This window comes from Pezoporus wallicus, unplaced genomic scaffold, assembly GCF_028554395.1.
Source record: "Pezoporus wallicus isolate ANWC-B61680 ecotype Strahan unplaced genomic scaffold, APGP_CSIRO_Pwel_v1 scaffold_2146, whole genome shotgun sequence".
NCBI classification, from domain to species: Eukaryota; Metazoa; Chordata; class Aves; order Psittaciformes; family Psittacidae; genus Pezoporus; species Pezoporus wallicus.
The window spans coordinates 4,730,300-4,753,309 of NW_026639769.1; the positions used below are offsets into that span (position 1 = coordinate 4,730,300).

At 45.4% G+C, this 23,010-nt stretch overlaps 1 protein-coding gene across 1 annotated transcript; it reads right to left on the minus strand.

The window, feature by feature from the left end:
• Window positions 1-3,904: 3,904 nt before the first annotated feature.
• On the minus strand, window positions 3,905-14,009 carry LOC130602857 (inverted formin-2-like). Its single transcript, XM_057416099.1, has 5 exons — window positions 13,627-14,009; window positions 6,894-7,302; window positions 5,455-5,570; window positions 4,761-4,920; window positions 3,905-3,942 (listed from the first exon to the last, which is right to left on the minus strand). Exons 2-5 carry the CDS (start codon window positions 7,285-7,287, stop codon window positions 3,905-3,907), a joined length of 708 nt encoding a protein of 235 aa, XP_057272082.1. The 5' UTR covers window positions 7,288-7,302; window positions 13,627-14,009.
• Window positions 14,010-23,010: the final 9,001 nt, after the last annotated feature.

Here is a 23,010-nt window from a genome sequence, read left to right on the forward strand (position 1 = left end):
TGAGAAAGACCTTGGCCCTTTCTTTTCTGGTCCCTGACTGATGTTATTTTTGCTTCCTTGCATGCTAGCTGAGGGACTGGCCACCACCTGGGTGTTTTCTGACTGTGTCCTTCCTCCATTTTTCATTTTGTAATTGAACCTTCTTGTAAAATGCTGGCTATAGGACTGCTTGAATTAATTCTCACTGCACTTGCTTAAAAATATTATATTTTCTTTTTAAATCACCTAAACATGCCTGTAGAAGTCTCTACTGAAATAATCCCACCAATTAACTTCTCTCGCGATTGAAAACAAGCTTTATTTAGACTTCACCTATGCCAGCTTCTGTGCGGACTTGCTTGTCTAGGACAAAGCTGATGTCGCCTGTCCAGGCTTCTCCTCATATTTCATTCTGGATCACTCTTTGGATCCATTAGGAGAGGGAAATGTAACCCAAAAATCAAGACACAAGTCAGGGATTCTCACAAATCTCCAGTTCTTTCAGTGTCTTTCTTGAACTGTGATGTGATCCTTACCTGTACTCTTACTCATGACTTTAATATACCCAGATACAACTATACATGAACTAGGGAACGAAGGTCTGGGGAGCCCAGATCAGAGGCTGTTGAGAACACAAGCCTAAGGCATGTCATGGTGGATTTGGGGAATGTTCCCATCCCTCCCCCTGCTTCTAATTTCAAAGTATTTCAGCTATAAACCAGCTATTATAAACTACTGATTTAGTTGGAATGGTTATTTTATCAGTAGTTTTGTGCTACTATTAGTTACTTAAGCTCTGCAGGTTAGATGTAATGGAAATCAGGGAAGTTCTGTATCCAAGTGGAGTCAACCACATTTGACAAACTCAAAGACAGTGTTTTTTCCCTGGGTCACCTTCAAAGCAGCAGTGACTGTGCCAGAAGCACCCACCTCTCACCACATTGGAGGGCAGCTTCTGCCAGTTCAGTTTCTTCATTCTCAGTGTTGGCGTCTTCACTGTCTTGCGCGGAGGCCTGCCCAAGCCAAGAGGGCAGCTGAACTGGGTGGCCACCACAGCTTCTATATGCTCTCCTGCCATGCTGGGCAATGGGGGTGGAGGAGGAGGCATGCCCCCCATGCCAGGCAATGGGGGTGGAGGGGGAGGGATGCCCCCCATGCCGGGCAATAGGGGTGGAGGTGGAGGGATGCCCCCCATGCCGGGCAATGGGGGTGGAGGAGGAGGCATGCCCCCCATGCCAGGCAATGGGGGTGCCGGGAGGGGTGGAGGGGAGGGATGCCCCCCGTGCCAGGCAATGGGGGTGGAGGAGGAGGCATGCCCCCCATGCCAGGCAATGGGGGTGGAGGGGGAGGGATGCCTCCCATGCCGGGCAATAGGGGTGGAGGGGGAGGGATGCCCCCCGTGCCAGGCAATGGGGGTGGAGGGGGAGGGATGCCCCCCGTGCCAGGCAATGGGGGTAGAGGGGGAGGGATGCCCCCCGTGCCGGGCAATGGGGGTGCAGGGGGAGGGATGCCCCCCGTGCCGGGCAATGGGGGTGCAGGGGGAGACAAGTCAGGGAGTGGAGGGACTGTAGTTGCATTCATCATGGGGGATGTGGGGGTCACAGCAGCTATGCCAGAGGCTGGGTGTAGAGGTGGTGGTGACGGTGGTGCCAGAGCAGCATTGGGTGAAGGGTTAGATGTCTCTGGCAAAGCAGAGCAGGCTGTGAGCTGGGAACATGAGTTCTTTTCGTTGAGAGGTGGCCCTGAGGGAGTTGCTGATGCCTTGGAGGGGTTTGAAGATCCTGCTGGACTCTGAGCTGCATGTGCACATGGTTCTATCTCAGCCTGGAGGTCTTCATTCACATTCCCAGACAACCGGTTTTCAGCTCGCTTTTGCTTGTTTGGATGTTTCTTGATAGACAGCAGCCTCTCGATAACTTCTTCAACTGTGTTCCCCTGGACTAGAGAAATGAGTCAGAGGTCAGAGAAGGGGATGAAGCCCAAAGGTTGGTTCATGCTATTCAACCCTCACCAAGGAGCAGATCTGAAGCCACAGAGACCACTGCCTGCTGTCACTTTACATAACTGCACTTCTAGCTTCCAGGCAATTTCCCATGGTTCTGACCAACTTTTTTGAGCATGACTGCCAGCAACACTGCCCAGCAGTAGCAGCAGGATGCCAACAAGGACAGATTCCCACTGACTCCCACAACCCAAAGCTCAGGGCTTAACCATCAAAGCAAGACTATGAATCCTGAGCCCACGGCTAAATGCGGCCAGCTTTCACTGTCATCCGCATGGCTGGGGCTTTGCATTGAGACTTGACTCTGCGCAGGAGATGTAGCTTTGTCCCACCTTCAGCTCTTAACAAGTCCCATAGATTATTTCTTATACATTTGGGAAGGACTTTGTTGGGTAGTGGGTAGGACAAGGGAAAACAAGAGGACAGCGTGAGGCTGGAAGGCTGGATGGATATGTCATTCTTACTGTCATTTGCAAGCAAAAGGGCTCTGTTCACTACTGCATCCAAGGACTCCCACAGCAGGAGGCTGGAGCGATGAGATGGTTCTAAGTGCAGCAGGCTCTGGAGGATGGACAGTAGTTGGACGGACACCGGAGAGCGGCTCACCTGGAAAATAGGGCAGCTTTCTATTACAGCTAGGCTGGGTCCAAGCAAAGTGTGTTAACTTTGTCATTGCATGACTTTTCACCCCACCTGAGGGCCTACTTACTTTATTGAAGAGAGATGAAAAGACCTCATGATGATCGTTCATGTTTATCCCATCACATATCTTTAATAATTCCTCATCATCTTCTATTTTGAACTCCTCAAATGTATCACACTGGATAAGCAGATCCTCCTCCTCTATGTCTCTGCAATATTACAGCATTCATTTTCACTGGAGAGCCCTTCACTGATTTTCAGATTATTATTTTTGTTTACATGGCTTTTATCTCTTTGCCTCTCAGACTCAGACAGTCAGTGTTGAAAGTAACCAACTGCACCTTATTTATAAAGGACCAAATTTCATCCGAGCATCCTTTCTTGAACGGAATGTACCTCTTTCTAGAGTTAACGCATACAAATTAATGGGACTTTTCATGGCATAACCTGGCCCTGTGTATGCTTTGTATAGACTTCTCCTTGGAGCTGTAACAGAAGTGGCATTTCCACCTTTTTTGTAACTGGGCCACCTTTATTTATTTATATATTTTTTTAATGTCAAGGCAAATTAAGAATATTCCAGTGACATTTCTGTTTGAAAAAAACTTCCCTCTCTGTTACTCAAAATTGGATTGACAAAACTCCAGCCATTCTAAAGCTAACTTTTTCAGAACTCTTGAGACAACTCAGAGATGGAACTCTATGCTTGCTAACTGGCACTACTGAAAAATCTTCTCTTCCCTAATTTTTGTGGGGTTGGATGGAACAATTCCAGTTATATGGAAAACTGCAACTCACATATAACGCATTCTAGGATTTACCATGGGTGTTTCTGACAGAACATTATTTTAAAATTAAGACACTGCAAAGACAGTTATGTCAGATATGCATTAGTAAACTGCTTTAGTTGGATACTTCTGGGAGAACACCAGCAGTGAAAGGGTTTGAATGTAGCAAGCCACTCATTGAGCTCTCAGCATCACTTCAGGTTCAGTCTGAAACACAGCCTCAACAAGGATGTTGCTGAGCCTTGCTCCATTGTGCCCAGAGACGCTGTCAGTGCCATCTGCACCAACAGCTGTCCCTGTGACACTGCAGTTGGCAAGAGCATCTTAACACTGGCCTAGTGCCTCCAGTTCCCATGTAATGGGGGAATACAAGTGTAGTCCCCTCCACCCAGGTACACTTGACTTCACACAGCTGAAAGGTGATAAGTATTAAGTTTCCACACCTTAAGTTACTATGAATCTCACTTATAAAAGAAAATTTAAACAGTGATCCTTACCTTAGCTTGTCTAAAATATCCAACAGCTGAAGACCTGGGAGAACAAAAAAAGTAGGTATGTTGGCATTATGACCTACTTGGTATTGATCTGTTTTGATTTTTACATAATGTTATGTTCAGAAACACTTTTTGCAGAGAGAAAATGTGAAAATATCTTCAGATGGATCACACAAAGTAGGTAGGGTGATTTGGTAAATGAAGAGACCCACGGTACACACGTCTGCAGCTGTGTGAACCACTGCAGCATCCCCCTGGAGTTACTGAGGGACACAGGCAATTCTGGGGCATGAGCTACCTCATTACAAACTAGACATCTAAAATCAGTCAGATGGACAGTGTGGTCAAATGCCCCTTCCTATCAACAGAGAGAAATGAAGCTCAGGCTCACCAGCTCACATGGGTGTATCACGTGAGGTAAGTCCTAACAAAGGTACCTAGGATCCCAATATTCAAGCAGTTGGAAAGTATTTCTGTACCACAGGGCAGCTTCTGTGGCTAAACTGAGTAGACACAGGGTGAAGAAACCTTATTTACTCTTACGAGGAGTTGCAACATATGCAAATGTGGCTACATAAGATGGCTGGCTATAGAAATGTATTGAAAAGTGACACAGTCCTGCTGGAATTCCAGAAAAGATCAAAGCTATGAGAAAGCAGCAAAGTTAAAAAAGTCTGGTTACATAAAAGTTACTGAAGGTAACAGAATTTAAAAAAAAGGAAAATGCCTTTAATATTTGCAGTTTTGCTCCCAGCCCTCTTTAGTCACCTTATGGATACATCCAAAAAAAAAAAACAAAAAACACCTGGCAACTGATTTTCTCCAGAGAAAGTTAAATGCAACAAACATCTTTACCAATGAACTCATTTCTGATTTGTGTCCTTGTTCTTAGCTCTTCTTTCCCCAGTATGATGGCATTGATAGCACTCAGCAGTGTAACCATGTACGGCACGTTATCTGAGTTGGAGAGCTCGTTCATTATAATGCTGAATCGATATTGCTGGTTCTTCACACTCTGTTAATAACACAAGTGATATTTCTATTCAGACAGTTCAGAAATGAATACCACTTTGGTGCAGGCTGTCAAATGGAATTAAAACCTCTTAAAAACCTCTCAGTTTACCCCACTGTGCACAAGACAGGAAAATAGGTGAAAACAGCACTCCTCCATTATGAAGCAGGGTCTGGTTGGCAGAGAAAGTCAGTGAAACTCCTCTTGGATCTCCATGCTTTCTGATAACTGAGGCACCTATCAGAGCTTGTGGCCAGTGAAACTCATAGATGTGGCAACATCTTTTTTGCTAATTGGGTTGTGCTTTTCCTGCCAGAAATGACCTTGTGGTTGGCAGCTGTCTGTCCAGACAAGTCACAGTGCCACAGGTTTATGCTGAGCAGGCCAAATTTCCTATCGTTATCACCCCATAAATCCCTGCCTCTCTTATTGAAATGATGCAAAATTACCTTAACTCTCAGCCCTATTTTGTGGTACATGGATCTACCTGCATGGATAAGACCAGAGCCATACCTCCTGCTACAGCCCAACACTTGCCTTGTAATGGTCCAAGGCATCCAAAGCCAAAGCGTGGCCATCAGATGAGTAAATGCACAGTGCAGCCAGGAGCTCAAATATTTGCTTTTTGACCATGACATTAGTTGTGTCAAGTGCTGGAGGAAAAACAAAACAAAAAAGAATTTAGAACGACATTAATGTTCTGAATATCAGTGTCTTTTGCTACATGGGTCATGATCAGTGGTAGAAAAAGGACTCAAGAAGTGGAGCCACTACATGGAAGATGGGAAGAGAAATATCCCAATGCATAGATATCCCATCCCAATAGCATTACGTGATGTTAATTTCTAGTGTGAACAGTAAACGCTACAGGCACCCTACTGGCATTTTGCTGCAGCTTGCATCGATTCCATGTACCAGTGGCATGCTGCAACAGCAGCCAAGATTTCAGCACCCACAGTCACACATCTCATTTCCCATTTTCACATATGTGTACTTTCCAGAACAGCAGATGAATCATTTTCATCAACTAATGAGCCTTATTTTTAGTGCAGAGACACCCAATGTGCATATCAAGTAGGCCAATTGTTCTAACCAGGCCCCATGAATTCCCCTTTTCCCACTTCTCTTTCTCTGTCAGCCCTTAGAGCTAGAAGGGGGTGGATGAGACCATCTTATATTTTTTATTAATGCCCAAAGAAGCTCAACCACTGAAAAGCCCAGCTTGCCTCCCTGTTTCCACAGCACAAAAATACAGCTCTGAATTTCACATGGGTTAAGAAAATGCAAGGTGGAGAGGAAAAAGACTTCAAAACTGAGGAGGGGAACAAGACAGCTTTCAGACTAAATGCATTTTGAAGAGCTATTAATAAGGGTTTCTGGGCACAGCTGTGATCTCAGCTCTGTGGAGCAGCACAGAAGTTATCCTCCCAGCAGCACCATTATTAAGTGCTATACAGTAACTCCTAGGAGATGCCCTGATGAGTTTCATACCTAATGACGAACCAACTAAATGGCAGCAGAAAGTAAGCGGCATTAGCTACCCACTTTCTAGATGGAACAGACTGAGCAGCACAGAGAATGGACTTTTCTGAGTCTAAACCATGCCACCTTTCCTTATCTTTACAGGCTACAAGTCGTTAAGCCCTTTCAATTCCTCTTCCTTTGCCCTTGGGCAAAGACTAAACAGCAAATGTCTGCTGACAACTGCAGGGTTGAGGACTTCTCATGCCCACATAAGCTAAGTCTGGGTTTATCCCTGGTTTCTCAGTAAACTATGAAGATATTGTGTGGAAATCGCATTGCATAGCAAAGGCAGCATGATTTCAAAGCAGTATTATTCTAAAGAAGAAAACAATGTCTTTAATCAGTTGCAACCAACAATTTCCAAGAAGCCTGCTGCAGGGCAGGAGAATAAGGAACAGGAAAGTCTGCCGCATGCTGCATATGACGGATGAAGGAGGAAGGTGCCTTCTCACCTTGAAAGAGTTTTCTGACATAGCCCTCGTTGCTCACAATGTATTCGATGCCTCTCTGGGAGTTCATAACCGCTCGCACACAGCTAATGCAGGTGAGCTGAAGCAAGGCATCAGAAATCCTGGCCACTCCTCTCCCAGACAGCCTGTCCAGGGCCTCCAGAAGGAGGTCCAGCCCACACAGCTCCAGGAACTGGACCATCCAGCTATCGTCACTGTTCTCCAGGCGCTTCTTCAGCCCAGAGTAGTTCACCACTGATGGCATTTGCAGGAGACGGATGCACAGCTCTGGCTCTGCATTTTCCAGGTTGGCCTCTGACTGGTCAGTCTCCTGGGGTCCGAGTTTCTCCTTCAGGGCAGCCCACTTCTTGTGGGCACCTTCCTTTTTGATTGACATAGTGAACAGTTTGTCCTGAAAGAAGAAGAAAAGACAAAGTAAGAAGTTTGTCTTGACCGACCAACAAGCCTTCAGCAGACAGCGTTTTTCTCCTAGAGATTGGGATGTAAAGCTCAACTGCAGCAGGTCCCCAGCTCTCCAGCATTTACGGCCCACACTAGAATCTGTCCTTCCCCAAAGAAATTCAATATATCCCTTCCTTAACCACATACATTACATTCAGGCCCTGAAAACTCTGTAGAGAGACTCTTAGTACATGTAAGCCAGCAAATACAGTTCTAAAAGTAGCCAATTTACATCAAGCAAAAGGATAAGGTTGGAAGTGGCTTTATCAGCTTTGAACTTCTTATGCCTATTAAACCACTTCAAAGTCTCACTGTGCTGGAGAGGCCATGCAGTTTCTAAGCATTTGCAATGAGATGGAGAAGTAATTTTGAGCATATCCTGCTCATAAGAGCATCTGATTACCCTGTTATTTTTTGCTTTTATGTCTTTTGACTGATGGAGGTTAGTTTTATAGCACTCAACCTCTTCCTGTGTGCTGCAATAGCAAATGCGCATGATAATGTGAGAGCACAACTGGTTGCATGTGAAGGGACAGCAGCAAGAGGCTATGAAAACAGCAGTGTGTCTTTTTGGAAATGGGTACCATCTCTTCAAAGCCCATCTCCATGGAGGACATGGCCTATCTCAGGATGCTGCTAGCAGCAAGGGGGGTGAGGAGCTGATTCAACACAGAGAAATAGCAAAGCCAAGTCTAATTAACTTTTGGTACCAAATTTTATGGTTTTAGGCAGGATTATTACTTCTAAGGCCCATGGTGATTAAGTTATACAATGCAAGTCCTTTTCAAAGCTGAATGCAATCGTTTTGAAGCTGAATTGCTCCCAGAAAGGTCAGTTTGTACCACAAAAGGAGAGGATAAACCTGCTCAACCCAAAACCAGCCACTAACACTACCTTCTCCTCCCTGCCACACCACAGGGTCATTAGCTTCCCTGGGCTGGTGAGCATGCACAGGGATCAAAATAAACTGGAGGCCAATTGGCCCCCAAAGCCCAGCACTTGGGGATTTAAGGGATTATAGGAGAGTCTTGCTTTCCCTTACCAGCTCAAGTGCAATAGGTTTCTACCCCTGCAGCATGTACAGAAAGAAATGGGAAAAAAACCCAAGAAATCTCTGAGAGGTTTCATTTGCCAGAAAGCCAAGATAAAGGATGGACCATTTGGAAATAATGGATGGACCAAGTTGGAAATAACTGTTTTTTTTAAAGCTTGCCTTCTGACATTTCCTGGGGACTGCACTGTTGAGAAAGGTCTTGGCTGCTTTGTTGCAGTAGAGCATCATGGCTTCTGGTTTACCAAAAGCCTTATTTTGGCAGTCACCCCTTGGCAAATATACAGCTAAAAAGTTTGCTCATTTGAGATACGCATCATATTACAGGCCTAAACATGTCTCTTGGAAAGATGCAAAGTGGGACAGGACAGGGTATTTCAGAGAGCTTGAACATTTCCCCTGGGAAAAGGCAGTGGTGGAACTCTCTGGCAGTGGCATTCAGCTCACAACTCACAGCACCCGTGTTGAGTAAGGGTCAGAGGGGTGATGGAATTAGTGGAATACAGTCACAGCAAATCCTTTTAGAGAGCTCTGAAGAAACCCTCTTGCAGAGTTTCCCTTTGTTTTAATGGGGAAACAGCTGCCAAGTGCCCAGTTGTTCACTGTTCTGCTATCTGGAAAAAAATGATGGTCATAATCGAGAAACATGAAGTTGCAAACATATTATCTAAGAACACAGTGGTAATAAAAAGCACCATATGAAAAAAAAACAAACCAAACCCAAAACCCAAACAACAAACCCTCCTGCCAAAGTACAGGCTTGAGTTTCTAAGATTTGTCATCACTATGTGCAGGCCAGAGCCCTTACTCACTCTTGCTGAAATTCTTGTTGGAGTTAGTCACCCCCAGTCACTCCTTTGTACTGCAGACCAGGAATTTAGGTTAGCCTCAGTGCAAAGGAGAAGAGAAATTCTCCCTCTCCAGAGGGAGAAAAGCGAAACTATCCTGCCCCAAGGTCACAGCCCTGGTGATGGGGCAAGGTCCTACATCTTTCACCACAGCTAATTCACAGCTGTGGGGCTGGAGAGACACTCTTAAGGAGCTGTGGTCAGATCCCACCCCATTCTGTGCATGGAACCCAGCAGTCCTCTTCCAACTCCTGGGGTCAAGCCCAGACCTTCAGCATGGGGCAGTGTTGAGGACCATCTGATCTGGATGAAGTGCAGCTCATCCTGCCCAGGCCCATTCTCCAGTGCCTTTCACAATAATCCAACATCCTTCAGCCTTCTGCTGGGAGGATGAATCAGCTGTCCTGTATTTTTTCCTTCTGCACAGGGATGGGCACAAACCCAAGCCCTGGCACTGGGGCCAAGCCCTGGCTTACTGGGTGGGACTCATCCTTCTATTGGCTCTGCTGTAACCCAGACTCTTTCCTCTCCACAAAGTGAAAGCATGCATCAAGCAGAAAATCTGGTTTTGGGTCCTGTGTGTTCACAGCAGAGTCTTGTGGTCCTACTGGTGAGAAAGACTGCCAGAGTAGCTGCTGGAGGAGGATGTCCTCCTGGATCATGCCAGAGCTTGTGCTGTCTACCCAAGGGGCTGCAGAAGTTCCTATCAGCCACAACCTCCCTCTCTCTCAGGGTGACTTGTTTTTATACTCAGCAAATCACTATTTTTACTTGTATATATTGAAATGTTTCTTATCAAAACAGATAACAAAACAGGCTGGCTTTTTGCTCCCAGTTTTGCAAATACTTCATTATATATCAAAGACAATAAAACAGCATTACTGAACTTAGGCTCAACTGATTTCTGAAAATCAAGCACAACCAAGTGCAACACGAGACAGGAAATACTGATGAAGCATCCTGTTTACCAGCAGATTGTTCTGAATTATCCTTTCCCTCCCACCTGCTCTGTACAGATGTTAAGAGATAGGAAACCAAGGCAGGTACTTCTCCAAACAGTACCGGCTTGTATTTTTATGTGCTAAGCTGAACAAATTGGATTGATTAAATATTCTTTCCCACAGACAGTGTACTCTTTTTGTAGGGAAGAAAAAAAGACAGCTAATGTATTTAATCATAAAAAAGGAAACAAAATAAATAGGAGCTGTACTATATAAATGGAAAGGAAATAAATATGGAGGAGACTGCAGTATGATTCTGCAGATGGTGTGATAAGTCTGTTTACAAACATAGATATGAGTGATACATTATGAATGCAACATCTTTCCATTCTTCCCATTAAGCACAGTGCTGCAAAGCCACTCAGATACATCTTTAAAGGGCTGGTAGTTTCACTTTTTATCTCTGACCACAGGAACTTATTTGCAGGTAAATGATCTCAGCAGAGTGAGACAGATAAGGGCTGAAAATGGAACGCATCTGTCTGCTGTCTCACAGAGGCCATTTAGACTATGCTGGCTGAGGGAAGGAAAGTCCCCTGACAAAAAGAGACAAGATGCTAGATTTAAAAGGCTGAATACATCTTGCCTTGTGCCATTAGAGGGGCATGGGGAGCTTTGTTTTTTGCTGCCCAGGACACAGAAGAGGATGTGATGGTGGAAGCAATGCCCCCAGCCTCTGCAGCTAGCCATGCCTGCAGCACCCACAGCCTGTTCTTCACAGCTAAACACTTGGCATCGGGACTGGGTGCTGGGTGCTGCTCCCTAGGGCACAGCCTGATGGTGCCTCTGTGCTTCCTGCTGTGGGGACACCAACAGCCACGACATTCACTGTGATAAATGCAACCCTCTCCTCATCTTGCTTCTCACCCTCAAAGGTCAGTTAGTCCTGATGGGGAATGACAACTAAAGCATCAATGCAAAAAAACTTTGAAGAGATTCCTGTGGGAAACATAAAGGCATCATAAGACTTGTCCTCCTGCAACCAGCCACAGCAACATTGCAGTTCACGGTGCTAACTTTTTGGATCACTGGCTTTGCAAAGCTGTGATGTTCCCTGCATTCACACAAACCAGTTCATAAAATTTCCTCCATTCTTTCTGAATCGGGTGCTTCCCAGAATCAGTTTTCTGTGCCCTTCTGTCCTTCAAGTCAGCTCCTAGGGAGATGACATCTGTGGGAGGTAAATCAGGGCACATCAATACTTTCTCCATCCTGTGAAGCTGTGGAGAAGAGATTTGCACAGCACAGCTTTCAGCTGAAATTATTACATGCCTCCAGGATGACACGGATCACAGCAAGGACCCAGGAGGACTTGTAAAAAGAGATTTCTCAGGGCAGCTAAGTGCAATTGAGTGAAAACAAAAGGGAGAAAAATTACAGCTCAAAACCATTCTGATTTTTTGGGAGCAGACCTGCTGCCCTTGCTGCAGGATGGGCAGGGGTGAGAGGAAATAGCAGCTCCTTGCTGCCCTTTGAGGAAGTCTGAAAGGACCCTGCCCTAGGGCTGCCCTAGCAGCTGGTGCTAAGGAAGCTCTTTTTCTCTGCTCAGTCCCTCCTTCCTTCTGCGCCTGTTCCTGACGCTCGGGAGCCCGTTCTGCCTGTCTGACTGCTAATGATAGGTTTTGCTTCTGGGTAGTTCCAGTTTTCACTCTGCTGCTAGGAATATGCTAAGTCTTTGCATTTTGCAACATGTCAGACAGTCACTAAAAAGAAACAACATCCTGGCTTTGTGCTTTCCAAAACTACTGCCAGAAGCATGATGGGTTTCTTCCTTCTCTCCTCTTGCTTTCACTTGTACTGTTGTGTTTACCCATGTAGTGTCTGAACTGCTCGCGCACATACAGGCTAATGAAATCATCCTCCCAAGTACTGAAAGAAGCAGGGACAGGCAGCAACACCACAAATCTCTGGTTTAGAAACCAACCTGACCCCTTGGTGTGGGCCCACCAGCATCAGTAGGAACCGTCAGTGTAATGAGTCTCCTAGGGCAGCTGACAGTAACAGCACTATAGGAAACTGAGGCTTGCAAACAAAAGGCATGCTTTGCCCAACAGATCTCAGCATGCAAACCAGCCACTGCTCCATCCTTTCTTCTGCCATAGCCAATAGACTCAGTGATCTTCAGATCTATGTATTCTTGATCCTCACCTGTATCAGAGGCCAGAATGAGTGATAAATGCTTAAAAAAACGAAATGGTCTTGGAATGAGTGCCCAGTCTTGCTCCACATTACTGAAGGAAATGAATTCTCCAGCACAGTGTGTTTTACTTTGGCACAGCCTATGTATAAGGCAAAAAGGAGCTCCCAAAGCAGCCTAGGTTGGCTTTGTCCTCAGAGGCGCTGCACTGTTACAGGGAGTTTTGCCTTTAGCAAATGCAGGAGCACAGACATTCGGGCTTCTGTGGCTGGCAGGAAGGATTTGTGCCATTCACACACTGCCTGGGGCTGGCATGGGGCTGACAGTGGCTTCTTCCGGAAATGAACTCCCAGGAAAGGATTTCAGTGCTTAGACAAAAAGGACTGTGGCAATACTGGCATAAATATATATGTATTTTGCCAGTATAGCTCATTACAAAGAAAGGAAAACCACCTTGTCCTGATTCATTGCCATTCACCACTACTGGAATTATGTGTGCAAGCACAGCTTCTCTCCCCTGGGTAAACACAACCTACAATACCACGTGATGTCTTGCACAAGGGGTAAATATGTCCATTCAATATACATTAGTAGTGATGGGGTTACACCAGGATTAACCACACCAGTAAAAATCATCACTAGTGCCTTCTTCCTCACCAATAAATAAACAAGTAAATAAATAATCAGGCTGCTATCAGTACCACATACAAATCAAGCTCAAGTGAGATGCTTAAGGATGTTTATGTTAGGACCTTCAGTGGCATCTAAACACTTATTTATACTTAACGGTTGTATTAGCTTAGCTTTAAATGGGTTTAAACCCACTCTTTGTTACAACAGTAACACACTCTAAAGACACTCAATATCCAATTTACTTTAACCTGGTAAGCCAGGTTTAAATCAGGTTGGTGCAGCTGTCAGACCTTTGCTTGGGAAATGGCCACTGCCACTGGGAGACCTGGCCAGAAGCACCTCCACCTGCCAGTGATCCTAGCATCACTCAGCATTTTGGGATGTAATTTATTATGATGATTTGGGGGTCAAGTGAGAAGCAGAAACCCAGCAACATGGACAGTCTGGCAGTAACTAAGACTCCCGCAGCTGCCACTCAGTAGGAAGCTGTCACACAAACAGACGAGAGCCAAAACCCTTTTATTGCCTTTTGGGGGGTTAATTTTAAACACCTCCACAGGATGCCAAGTGGAGAGAGAAAATGGGCAGAGAGAATAATTCATACCTCAGAGCTGAAGCCAAATTATTTCCTTGTCTCTCTTACACGGAAGGATCCTCTTGACTGGTTGTGTGAGCCTTCACTTCACTGACCAGCTCATTTTCTTCTCTGCCAAGCAACCTTCAGTCAGCAGTCTAAATCCCCACACGAGCATGTCTGCAAATCACAGGCTCTAAGAAAGTTCAACAGGATGTCAGCGTCTAATAGCATGTAAATACCAGTCTTTGGAAAGGTGCAAGGAAGTCATTTTTCTGTAGCCTCCAGGGAATGCATTTGCATGTAACTTGTCACCCTCTCCATTCACTGCACTGGCAGCTGGGAGGGTGACACTTCCCCGTGGGCTGGGGAGGAGGTAGGCTTGCACCCCACCACAGCTCCACCCGCCAGCATGAGAAAGCAGTCCAGGCATGGGGTGACTCAGAGCAAGGAAATGATCAAAGCAGGGAAATGATCTGGTGAAAGGAAGGGGGGAAAAAATTAAAAAAAACCCAGGACAAGGATGGCCGGGCTGGGTGGGATGGAGAGTCTGAGAGAGGCAGGCCGTGGGGGCAGCCCCTTCACCTTGCATCAGCTGCGTGGGGGCTTTACAGCTTTGTGGCACTGGGCCTTAAACAAACACTGCAAGATGTTTGAAACCCTGAGAGAGGCAGGACAGCTTAAAATTATAAGGATATCCAACCCGAGGCAGCCCAATCCAGGATTAGCAGCTAGGAGAGGCATAGCAGGGCAAAGGTTGGAGGCTCAGGCAGTGTTCCCCTGCGCAGGGGCTCGATGATGGGAATCCTGCTCTCATCATGGCACCCCTAAGGTCCCACTGAGCTTCAGACCAGCCCAGCTTTTGTGGGCTGAGCAGGCTCTGAAAATTTTCAGAGCTTTTTGTAACAGAAAACTTCTCTGTGCCATTATGGTCAAGATTTCACGTGGAAACAAGTTTGTAAGCCACAGCTGTAAAATGCATCCATTCAGCCTCTCAGGAGGTGTTAACTGAAAGCCAGTTATTATTAAATTGTGAATACTTCAACATGGCCCATTTTAGCAGAGACCTCCTGCCTGGCTCAGGGTGGCAATTAAGCTTCAAATGCTGCTTTTTTCTCATCCTGTGTGGTCTCTATCCTGAACTGAACCCCCTAGATTCAAAGTTGGAGCCCACAGCAAGAGTCTTCCTGCTTGTAGTGGGGAAACTTGGCCCTTGTGTACACAAAAGTGCATCTCCACCAATATTAGAAATACACTAATTAGTCTGTCCTTCAGTTAGTCTTTAAGAGACAATTGCCCTTGTGCTTTCTAGTTAAGGCAGTTTCACCACAACAATTCAATATCCAGGGAAATGATCCTGCACAGATCCCCATTCCGCCTTAGGAAGCACTCTGAGGGCATGTTTATGCAGTCCAAACCAAACATTAATTCATGACAGGTTTTGCAACAGAAAATGAATGTCACTTCACATTACATGCCCTCCTAAAGTATAATCCCCAAGTCCTCAAGCGATTAGCCCCTAATGTGGCTCTTGGGAGCAGGATGGGGCTCACAACAGGTTTTAGGGAGAATATAAAATGTTAAGAGAAAAAAAAAATATCCTGAAAAGAAAGGATTGTTGATGTTGCAAATTTCTGTTCTTGCAACCATGGAAGAAATTTAAAGGGCTATCAGCTTCCATCAAGCTTCATCTGAAGCCTGGACGTGTGAGATATGCCAGAAATGTCTGTGTTCTTAGAAAGGCTGCACCATCCCTCCCATAAAAAATAAGCAGAAGCAGACAAATCTGGCTAAAAAAGCAGAAAAAACAGCTCTAAGGCTTCAGTGTACCTCTGTGGGTCCCATGGCACATAAATAGCAGCAGCAATGGGCAGTAGCTGAGAAAAATGAGGGGGTTTGGATCCCAGCTTCTGCTCCCAGGTTGTGCATCACTTGTGTTGCTTCCAGGGGCTTGGAGCCGTGCCTGGCTGCTGCAGGCAGTTGTCTGTGCCCTCACCAGGCTCTAACGCCAGCCTATGTGAGGCTAACTCACTGACAGAGAGATGCTTCTGCACCCTGCTGAGGTCCATCAACCCAACCGTCTGTAACTTGTCACTAGCAAAGGTATTTGTTTTTCATGGCACAACCAGAGAGAGTCTATGCATAGGGTTGTGTCTCAGACTGAATGCTTTGGGCACTGACTAAGGAGTGAGGGTTTCCTCAGCATCCATGGCCTCCCCTTCCCTTGAGGGAGCATCGGCAGCCCCATGCTGATGTGCTTAGAGAGGGGTGCCGGTGGGGAGTCCATCCCACCCAGTTCAGCCATCCTTCTTCCTCTTTTTTTTACAGGAGAGCTGAGTGCTGTCCTGGGGAGCAATGCTTTGCCCCCAAACCACAAGGATGTAGGATGGTAAGGGCATGAATCATTGAGGCTCCATCTCTGCATGTCTGAGCTTCTGTTCCACCAACTTTGCTTTCAGATTGCTCAGAGAGAGGGATAATGGTTTTCCCCCAGCAAATTAGCCCAGCTTTACCCCATTTTTCTAGCAGATGATTTGGTGGCCCTCTGAATAGCAATTACGTCAAAATCAGACATATTAAATCAAGAACTAAGAGTTTAGTCACACATTAGGTAAAGACGACCCAAGACCATCTACGGCTCCAGTATCACTCTGCTGCCTCTGGATTGCAGCGTGGTGGCTCCCCTGCCCACATGGCGGATCCACAAAATCCAATTAAACAGAAATAAATACACCCCATTTGCCCTCAGGAATTAGATTATTCCTAATTACAGCAATCAGTGTCTTCTCACTGCTCTACATTTACATGAAGAATCAGCTCCTGTGCCAGTGGCTTTTCTTATAAGTTGTGTCAAGGATTTTGGAAAGGAGACACCCAGCTTATTTCTGGCTGGCAGGGAGAGATGCCAGCCAGAGGTCTGCTGCGGTGGCTTTTTTCAGTTGATCCTGCCTAAAATACCTTGTTTCATCTGCTACTAAATTACTAAACATCAGCACAGCCAGTATTCAAAAATTACAGGCGAAACAGTCACCTCTGCATCTCTGTGACTAGCTTGTTGGGTATTGCAGCTCCTACGGAGCCAGTGAAGACAACATATTAATAGGGGAAAAATTAGGGTACTGGAAAGAAATCTGAATAATACAACAACGTTCCTTTATTCACCTGAGAACTGAACTCTGCGTTAAGCAACCAGAAGTATCAAAGAAAGTGCCGAAAGGGCACTGAAAAGGTATATGGCCTGGTGAAGGCACACAAATTTAGGAGAAGAGCCCAATCCTCCCCCTGCCCACAAGTAAGAGAAGATGTCTGGCCTTTGCCATGGGGACAGCAGGAAACACCAGAACAACTGCTGGGTAGCAGATAGGGTAGGCCAGCAACGACCTTCCCAGGCACTGGAAGAGCACAGCGAAAGCAGGCGGTTTGCTCCCTCCTTGGGAAGCGGAGACACTGAGCATCCTCAGGAAGTCACAAGAGTAAGACAGGAACTCAGCAAGATGCTGGCTCTTCTGCTTACTCAATTTCTCTACGCTCCTTGGAGACTGACAACCCTCCCGCTCTCTTGTCACAGACCAGCTCTCAGACTGCTTTTTTGCTGAATACATTCACTTTATACGACACTATCAGAAAAAAAAGGAAAAAAAAGCTCTCTGAAGTAGTCTATCTGATGGATACTTCCAATAATGAAAATAAAGGACTCTGCTACTGCCAGCACGTGTGTATTTCTGGGAGCTTTGTATTTAATGGGGTTGATCTGCTTTAAATATCCAAAATGTTCTCTCCACAGCTCCTTTGGTAGGAAGCTTCTGCAACAATAAAAACATCCTGCTTTGGGGAGGGTGCTTCCAACTGGGAAGATTAAGCCATTAACTGCAGGGAACTCAGCGCTTTGGACAGGTGTTGACAAAATTTTCTGCCAAAACGCCAAACTGCACCAGCAGTTCTACCCTGAGCAAAGGGCACAGACCTATGCATGGGTTTCGAAAAGATTTATGTGCTCCTAAATGCAGGCTGAGTAAAGAGCCTGATATTTATTCAACGTATTTATTCTACACACCTATATTACACCCATGCTAAGGCTTCAGGGGAACCACTTAGGAACTGCCAGGATGAAGGCTGCCAAAGCAGCTGAACTCTGCTCCCTTGCACACACACTGGGGCTGCAATGGTGAGATGTAATTACAGAAAAAAACACCTTTTGAGCCCTGCCCCAGTGGGAGGGAGGCAGCCAGGTCTTGTGCAAGGTTTAGCTGTACTCCTCCAGCACAGGCACAAACTCTCCTCACTTGCTCAAGTATGAAGATCTTCAGGCAGGGAATAGCTCGTCCCTAAAAAAACAGTTTGAGGCAGGAGGTCCACAGGGAAAACGGTTATAGGCACCACTAAGCCAAAGAGCTACCAGGATCCATATTAACATTTACAGACATCCCTGCTGAAAAAAGCTATGAAACACCAGAACAGTATATAAGGAAGCAGTGTTTTTCCAGCTGTTCTCCAAACAGGCTACAAATACAACTCCCTCCTATCAAGATCAGCTTTTCCGTTCAGCTGCTAACGAATCATGGCTGCTGGTGCCTCATCTGGTAAACAGCTCAAGAGCAAACATCATGAGCATTTTTGCGCAGATAAGGCTGACCATAGCCCAGATTCCTAACGGCACAGGAAAAGTACATGTTGCACACATTAAGGAGAACAGGCATGGATACTGCTTGGTACTTTTCTGTGAGCTTGTCTGAATATGGACGTTACTAGACCAGAGAACATGCTCAACTGCTAATTCAAGAAGTTAAGCATCTGAGCCGTTTAAAGAAATTCTTGCAAAAAAGTGGCTTAGCATGGTTTCCAAACTAATCTCCAAAGATGCCTTCGGACTATTTTCTCTACTGCTGGGTGAAAAAGTTTGAAGTCCCTATTTTATAACGCAGTAATCCTAGAATATTGACTGGCTTAACCCTTCGCTTTGCTACAGTAGTTGGTCCAGCTGTTTCAAGAGAACCTAAAGTTGTCCTTCTAGATATGATCCTTCCAGTTCTAACTCAGTATTGGAATTAATATTGAGTGAAGGGATTTTAATATGGCCTCACCAGACGGAGGTTTATGATGGGAAATTCTCATGCTTAGAGTGACCTTACCACACACAGGTCTAACTTAGATGCAGGATCTCTTATATCAATACTTGGATCTCTTTTAGTTTTTCCTGTATAATAGTTTAAGTCACTTTAGAAACAAGTAGTTGATAATGTTTTTTTCTTTGCAAAGAAATCAGTTTTTCAGTCATATTCTCAGGTTTGCATAGTCCAAAGACCTGCAGCACTTTACGCCAGCTGAGTATGTGGCTGTCACTGATTTTCAAGACTAAAATCACTATATTTATCTGATAAATAAATATACAACTAATACCAGGATATCATTTTATAAGTGATTCATCTCCACACATATGGCTTTCACCAACACATACTTGGAACTGTAATCAGAATAGGGGTTTGGGAATTACAGGCTTGTAAATCAATTTAGCTTTGTGATAGTCCTTTCTCTTACCTTTCCTCTAGGAAATAGAGGCCATACTTATGGCTTGCTAATGGTTGTGGAGGTTCGGTCCATTTCCAGTAATGGAAATAACAAACCCCAGAATTTATCCCCAGGCTTGTAAAAGAAGCCTCAGGACTGGGTAAATACAAAATAACTCATGAATATCAGACAGCTTGTTCTGAAATGTGGAACTACAGACCATCAGTGCATAAACAAGTGAGCAGAGCCAAGCAGGCTGGAAAGCAGCCTCCCAGGGAAGAAATGGAGCAGCTCAGCCAGGCTTCGGATGCAAGCTACTTGCGAAGATGTGTGCTACATCAGCATGATGTAAAGCAGAAGGGAAACAAGTTATAAAACCTATCAGGGAATAAAAATATTTATTCCCCAGTTCACCTTCATGGTGGGCTCGAATTTGCACGACCTGTCGTATAAGTCAAGAACAAGTCACAAATACTTCCTAAATCGCAGAGCGCACAGCTGAAGTGCCAGGTAAATACTGCAATCCAGTTTCTTTTTCTATGAAAACTTTTTTGCCCTGGCTCAGAGCACATTTGTCTGACTGCATTGAACAGGCAGCCGAAAGTTAAGCTGACCAACTCTAAAGGATATTTTTTAACAACAGAAGTAATTAATCTGCTTCAGAGAATGAATCAGCCTTTTCTGAGCTAGAAACACACAAAGGAGGAGATTGTGGCTGTTTCTGGGTTGTGAGGGAGGATTACTCACACAACTAACACAGCAGAGGCAGCCACCCAGGGTCCATAGTTGTGGGCAGCAAAGGGGGCAAAACTCCAAAGCTGAACCCCAGAACCTCCTGCTGCCACACCATGCATTCAGGGGACCTGCTGCATTGGAGGGAAGGAGCTGGAAGAGATGGGGCTGCACAAAGCTAATGGCACGGGGAAGGCTGTGTGGCTTTGCCTCTCCTCCTGCAGTCCCCCTGGGCTGCACCCCCATCACATGAGGGGCTGTACCTGCCTTCAGAGTAGACTCTTGCAGCAGTAACCATCCTTTTATTTAGATGAAGTACCTTGATCTGGGCCAGGTGGTGCAAAGAGCTGATTTGCCAAGGCTTGGGTTGTTTTCAGGCTGTGGGAAGAAAGACATCATTCAACAAAAAGCTGCTACCTTGTACTATGGGAACTTGTGTTATCACCTGGGGCCTTTGTCAGAAAATAACACTAATGCTTAGCTCACTGCTTTCAGCAAACGCCATGCAGTGACTTAACAGAAAAGCAGGATGGACGAGTAGACAGCTCCCAGATAGGGGAAACCAGCACAACAGAAGCAGCATGGAGATAGCTGCCTTATTAAAAATAATGCAATTTAAGACAGAGCGGAGGGTAACAAAGTTATTCCTTTAGCTACACTGACACAAACAGACCTGCTCAACAAAGTTATAAACAAATAAATAGAAATTATGCCATTGTCATTCATTGATCTGGAGAGAGGAAAAAGGCTCTGCTGCTGCCCAAGAGCTGCTGCTGCTTCTCTGCCTTAGTCCCTCCCAAGCCTGCTGAGGCTGGCTGGGAGAGGCTGTGCCTCCAGAAAAGGACAGGACTGCTGTGCAGTCCTTGGGATGGAGATGGCATGTCCCCCTGTGTGGCACCAGCCCTGCCAAGGGGCAAAGCAGAGGCAGGCAGTCCCAACTCCACGTGGAGAGGCTCACTGCAGACCAGAGCTGCAGGTCTCCAAATTCATCTGACCTCTGCAAGGGCAAAATAACCAACATTTTCCATTTCAAGCTACAACTAAATTTAGAGGTTTTATGGTTCCAGGGTGCCTCCTTTCCCACACTTTCCTGGAGTGATCTCCAAATTCCGCTGCTGTCCTCACTCATTAAAACACAACTTGGCTCTCCCAGCTGGAAAAGCGGAGACCCACGCAGTCCCAAGGTGGCCTGTGATGTCCTGTGTCAGCATTAACTACCAGCTTGGGAACAGCAGAGGCAATTTGCAAGGCACATTTGGGGAGAAATCAGTGTTACTGAACCTGTGAGTATTCTGTGAGCAGCTATGCAACCTATCAACTGGATTCTCTCATGTCCTTTTTGGGACAGTCCTCCTAGCACCAAGGACTGACCGAGGATACCTATACAACAGATTCTAATGCAGCCGCAACACAAAAAGCAAATTCCTCCTCTGCCCTTATACATTCCCCCAAATTAATACCATGTACTCCTCAGCTGAGGCAAAATAATGGTCATGGTAAGAAAAATAAATGGAAGTCAATACAAAATAGCACCACTTGGTGACACCACTTGGTGAACATTGTACCCCACCAACTACAAAATTTGGCAGCTTTTCATTTGCCTTTACTTTTTTTTTTCCTGTTATAGTGCTGAAGCAACATCCCTTCTGAAGTGAGCTGTTACTTTTAGAGTATTTAAATATTTTGGAATGAGTGGCTCCAACGCTGGGATGAGGACTTAATCCACTGCCTCACAGTCCTCCTTCTGGCTTTGCCTGCCCTCCTTTATCAGCTCAGCAGGTTTCTCAGAGCACCTTGAAATACACCATGAAATGCTACAAGAGTTTTTTGCAGACGCTATTGCTTGCTTAAGATTTCCATTGATCTGTGGCTTCAGCATTCCCAGCACTTTGAAATGTCAGCTCAGGTATCAAACTGGTGGAAACAGCTGAACCTGAGCAATACCTGTTCATTACATCAAACAGAGAAACCATCATGCCGTTAGGCCCTCTCCTGATGCTTTCTGCAGATGTGAAAGGCTACACTGACAGAACAGCAACAAATGTTCACCTACCACATAATACAATTACTTACTTTTAACTGCAGCTACTCTTTTAGATGCCAGGCTATGACTCAGGGGCTCATGAACCCCACACACCCTCTTCCTATTTGTTTCCACATTCTGTTCCATAAAATCAGCTCCTTATGTACCACTGACGACATCTGGTAGCGATCATAAGGCTTGGCTGTTGCTCACTAGTTATTTTTGATTAGTAAAAGGGAACTAGATGATGCTTGCCCTTGACAAGGATCCTGAGTGGCACTGGGGAGCTGCTGAAATGTAGTGAACCATTTTTTGAATCATTCCCATCCTGTGCTTCACTCCAGTTCATATAGCACCTCTGGAGAACTGGAACAACTGGAATAACATGACAGCCCCACACCAGACCTATCAGCATGATGTTGCCCTTGGTTAGAAGGAGAAAGTCACGGCTCAAAACTTGATGTAACTTTTTTCCTTCTCTCAATTTGGTCTTCGCATCTTGGTTGACAGCACAGGACCCAAGTACTCTCTGTCTGTTAAAATACAGATTGCCTACTCTGTTCCAGCACTTGGTGCTCTCAGTGCTTTTCCAGGCCACTGGGAGATGACAGCACAATGATCACAACCACTGTGTGATGAACTGTGGTGGCACATGCAACGCTGAGAAACACTGGTATAAACTCCAGTTTGGTGGGTAATACCAGGGAGATTATACAGAAAAATTCAGTCATTCTTGAGCCTCCCTCCTGCACTGAACACTAGGTTTACCACACTGCAAGACTTTATCTACCTTCTGCAAAATATTTAGCTATTTTCCACCCAGTTAGATAATAAGCAATGTACAATGTTAATGAATGGAACAGGGATAACTCCTTGTGATGTGTTCACTTGCACCTACCGATAGCAGTATTTTGCACCCAGCAGAGCTGGATTTGTTCAGTGTCACTGTGTGAGCCTGTGAGTTGACTTTGTTGATGCAGTGGGTGGCATTTCCTCTGAATCATTATTGATAGATCTTATTGCAAATATTAAGAGCAAGGATATTCAACTGGGAGTTAAATCTGAGCTCATATACGAGTTTGTCTTAAGTTCCCCCAACTGTTTCAGCTCTATGAATATTGTTTGCTGCCCAATCTATGGCATTGCGTTACTAC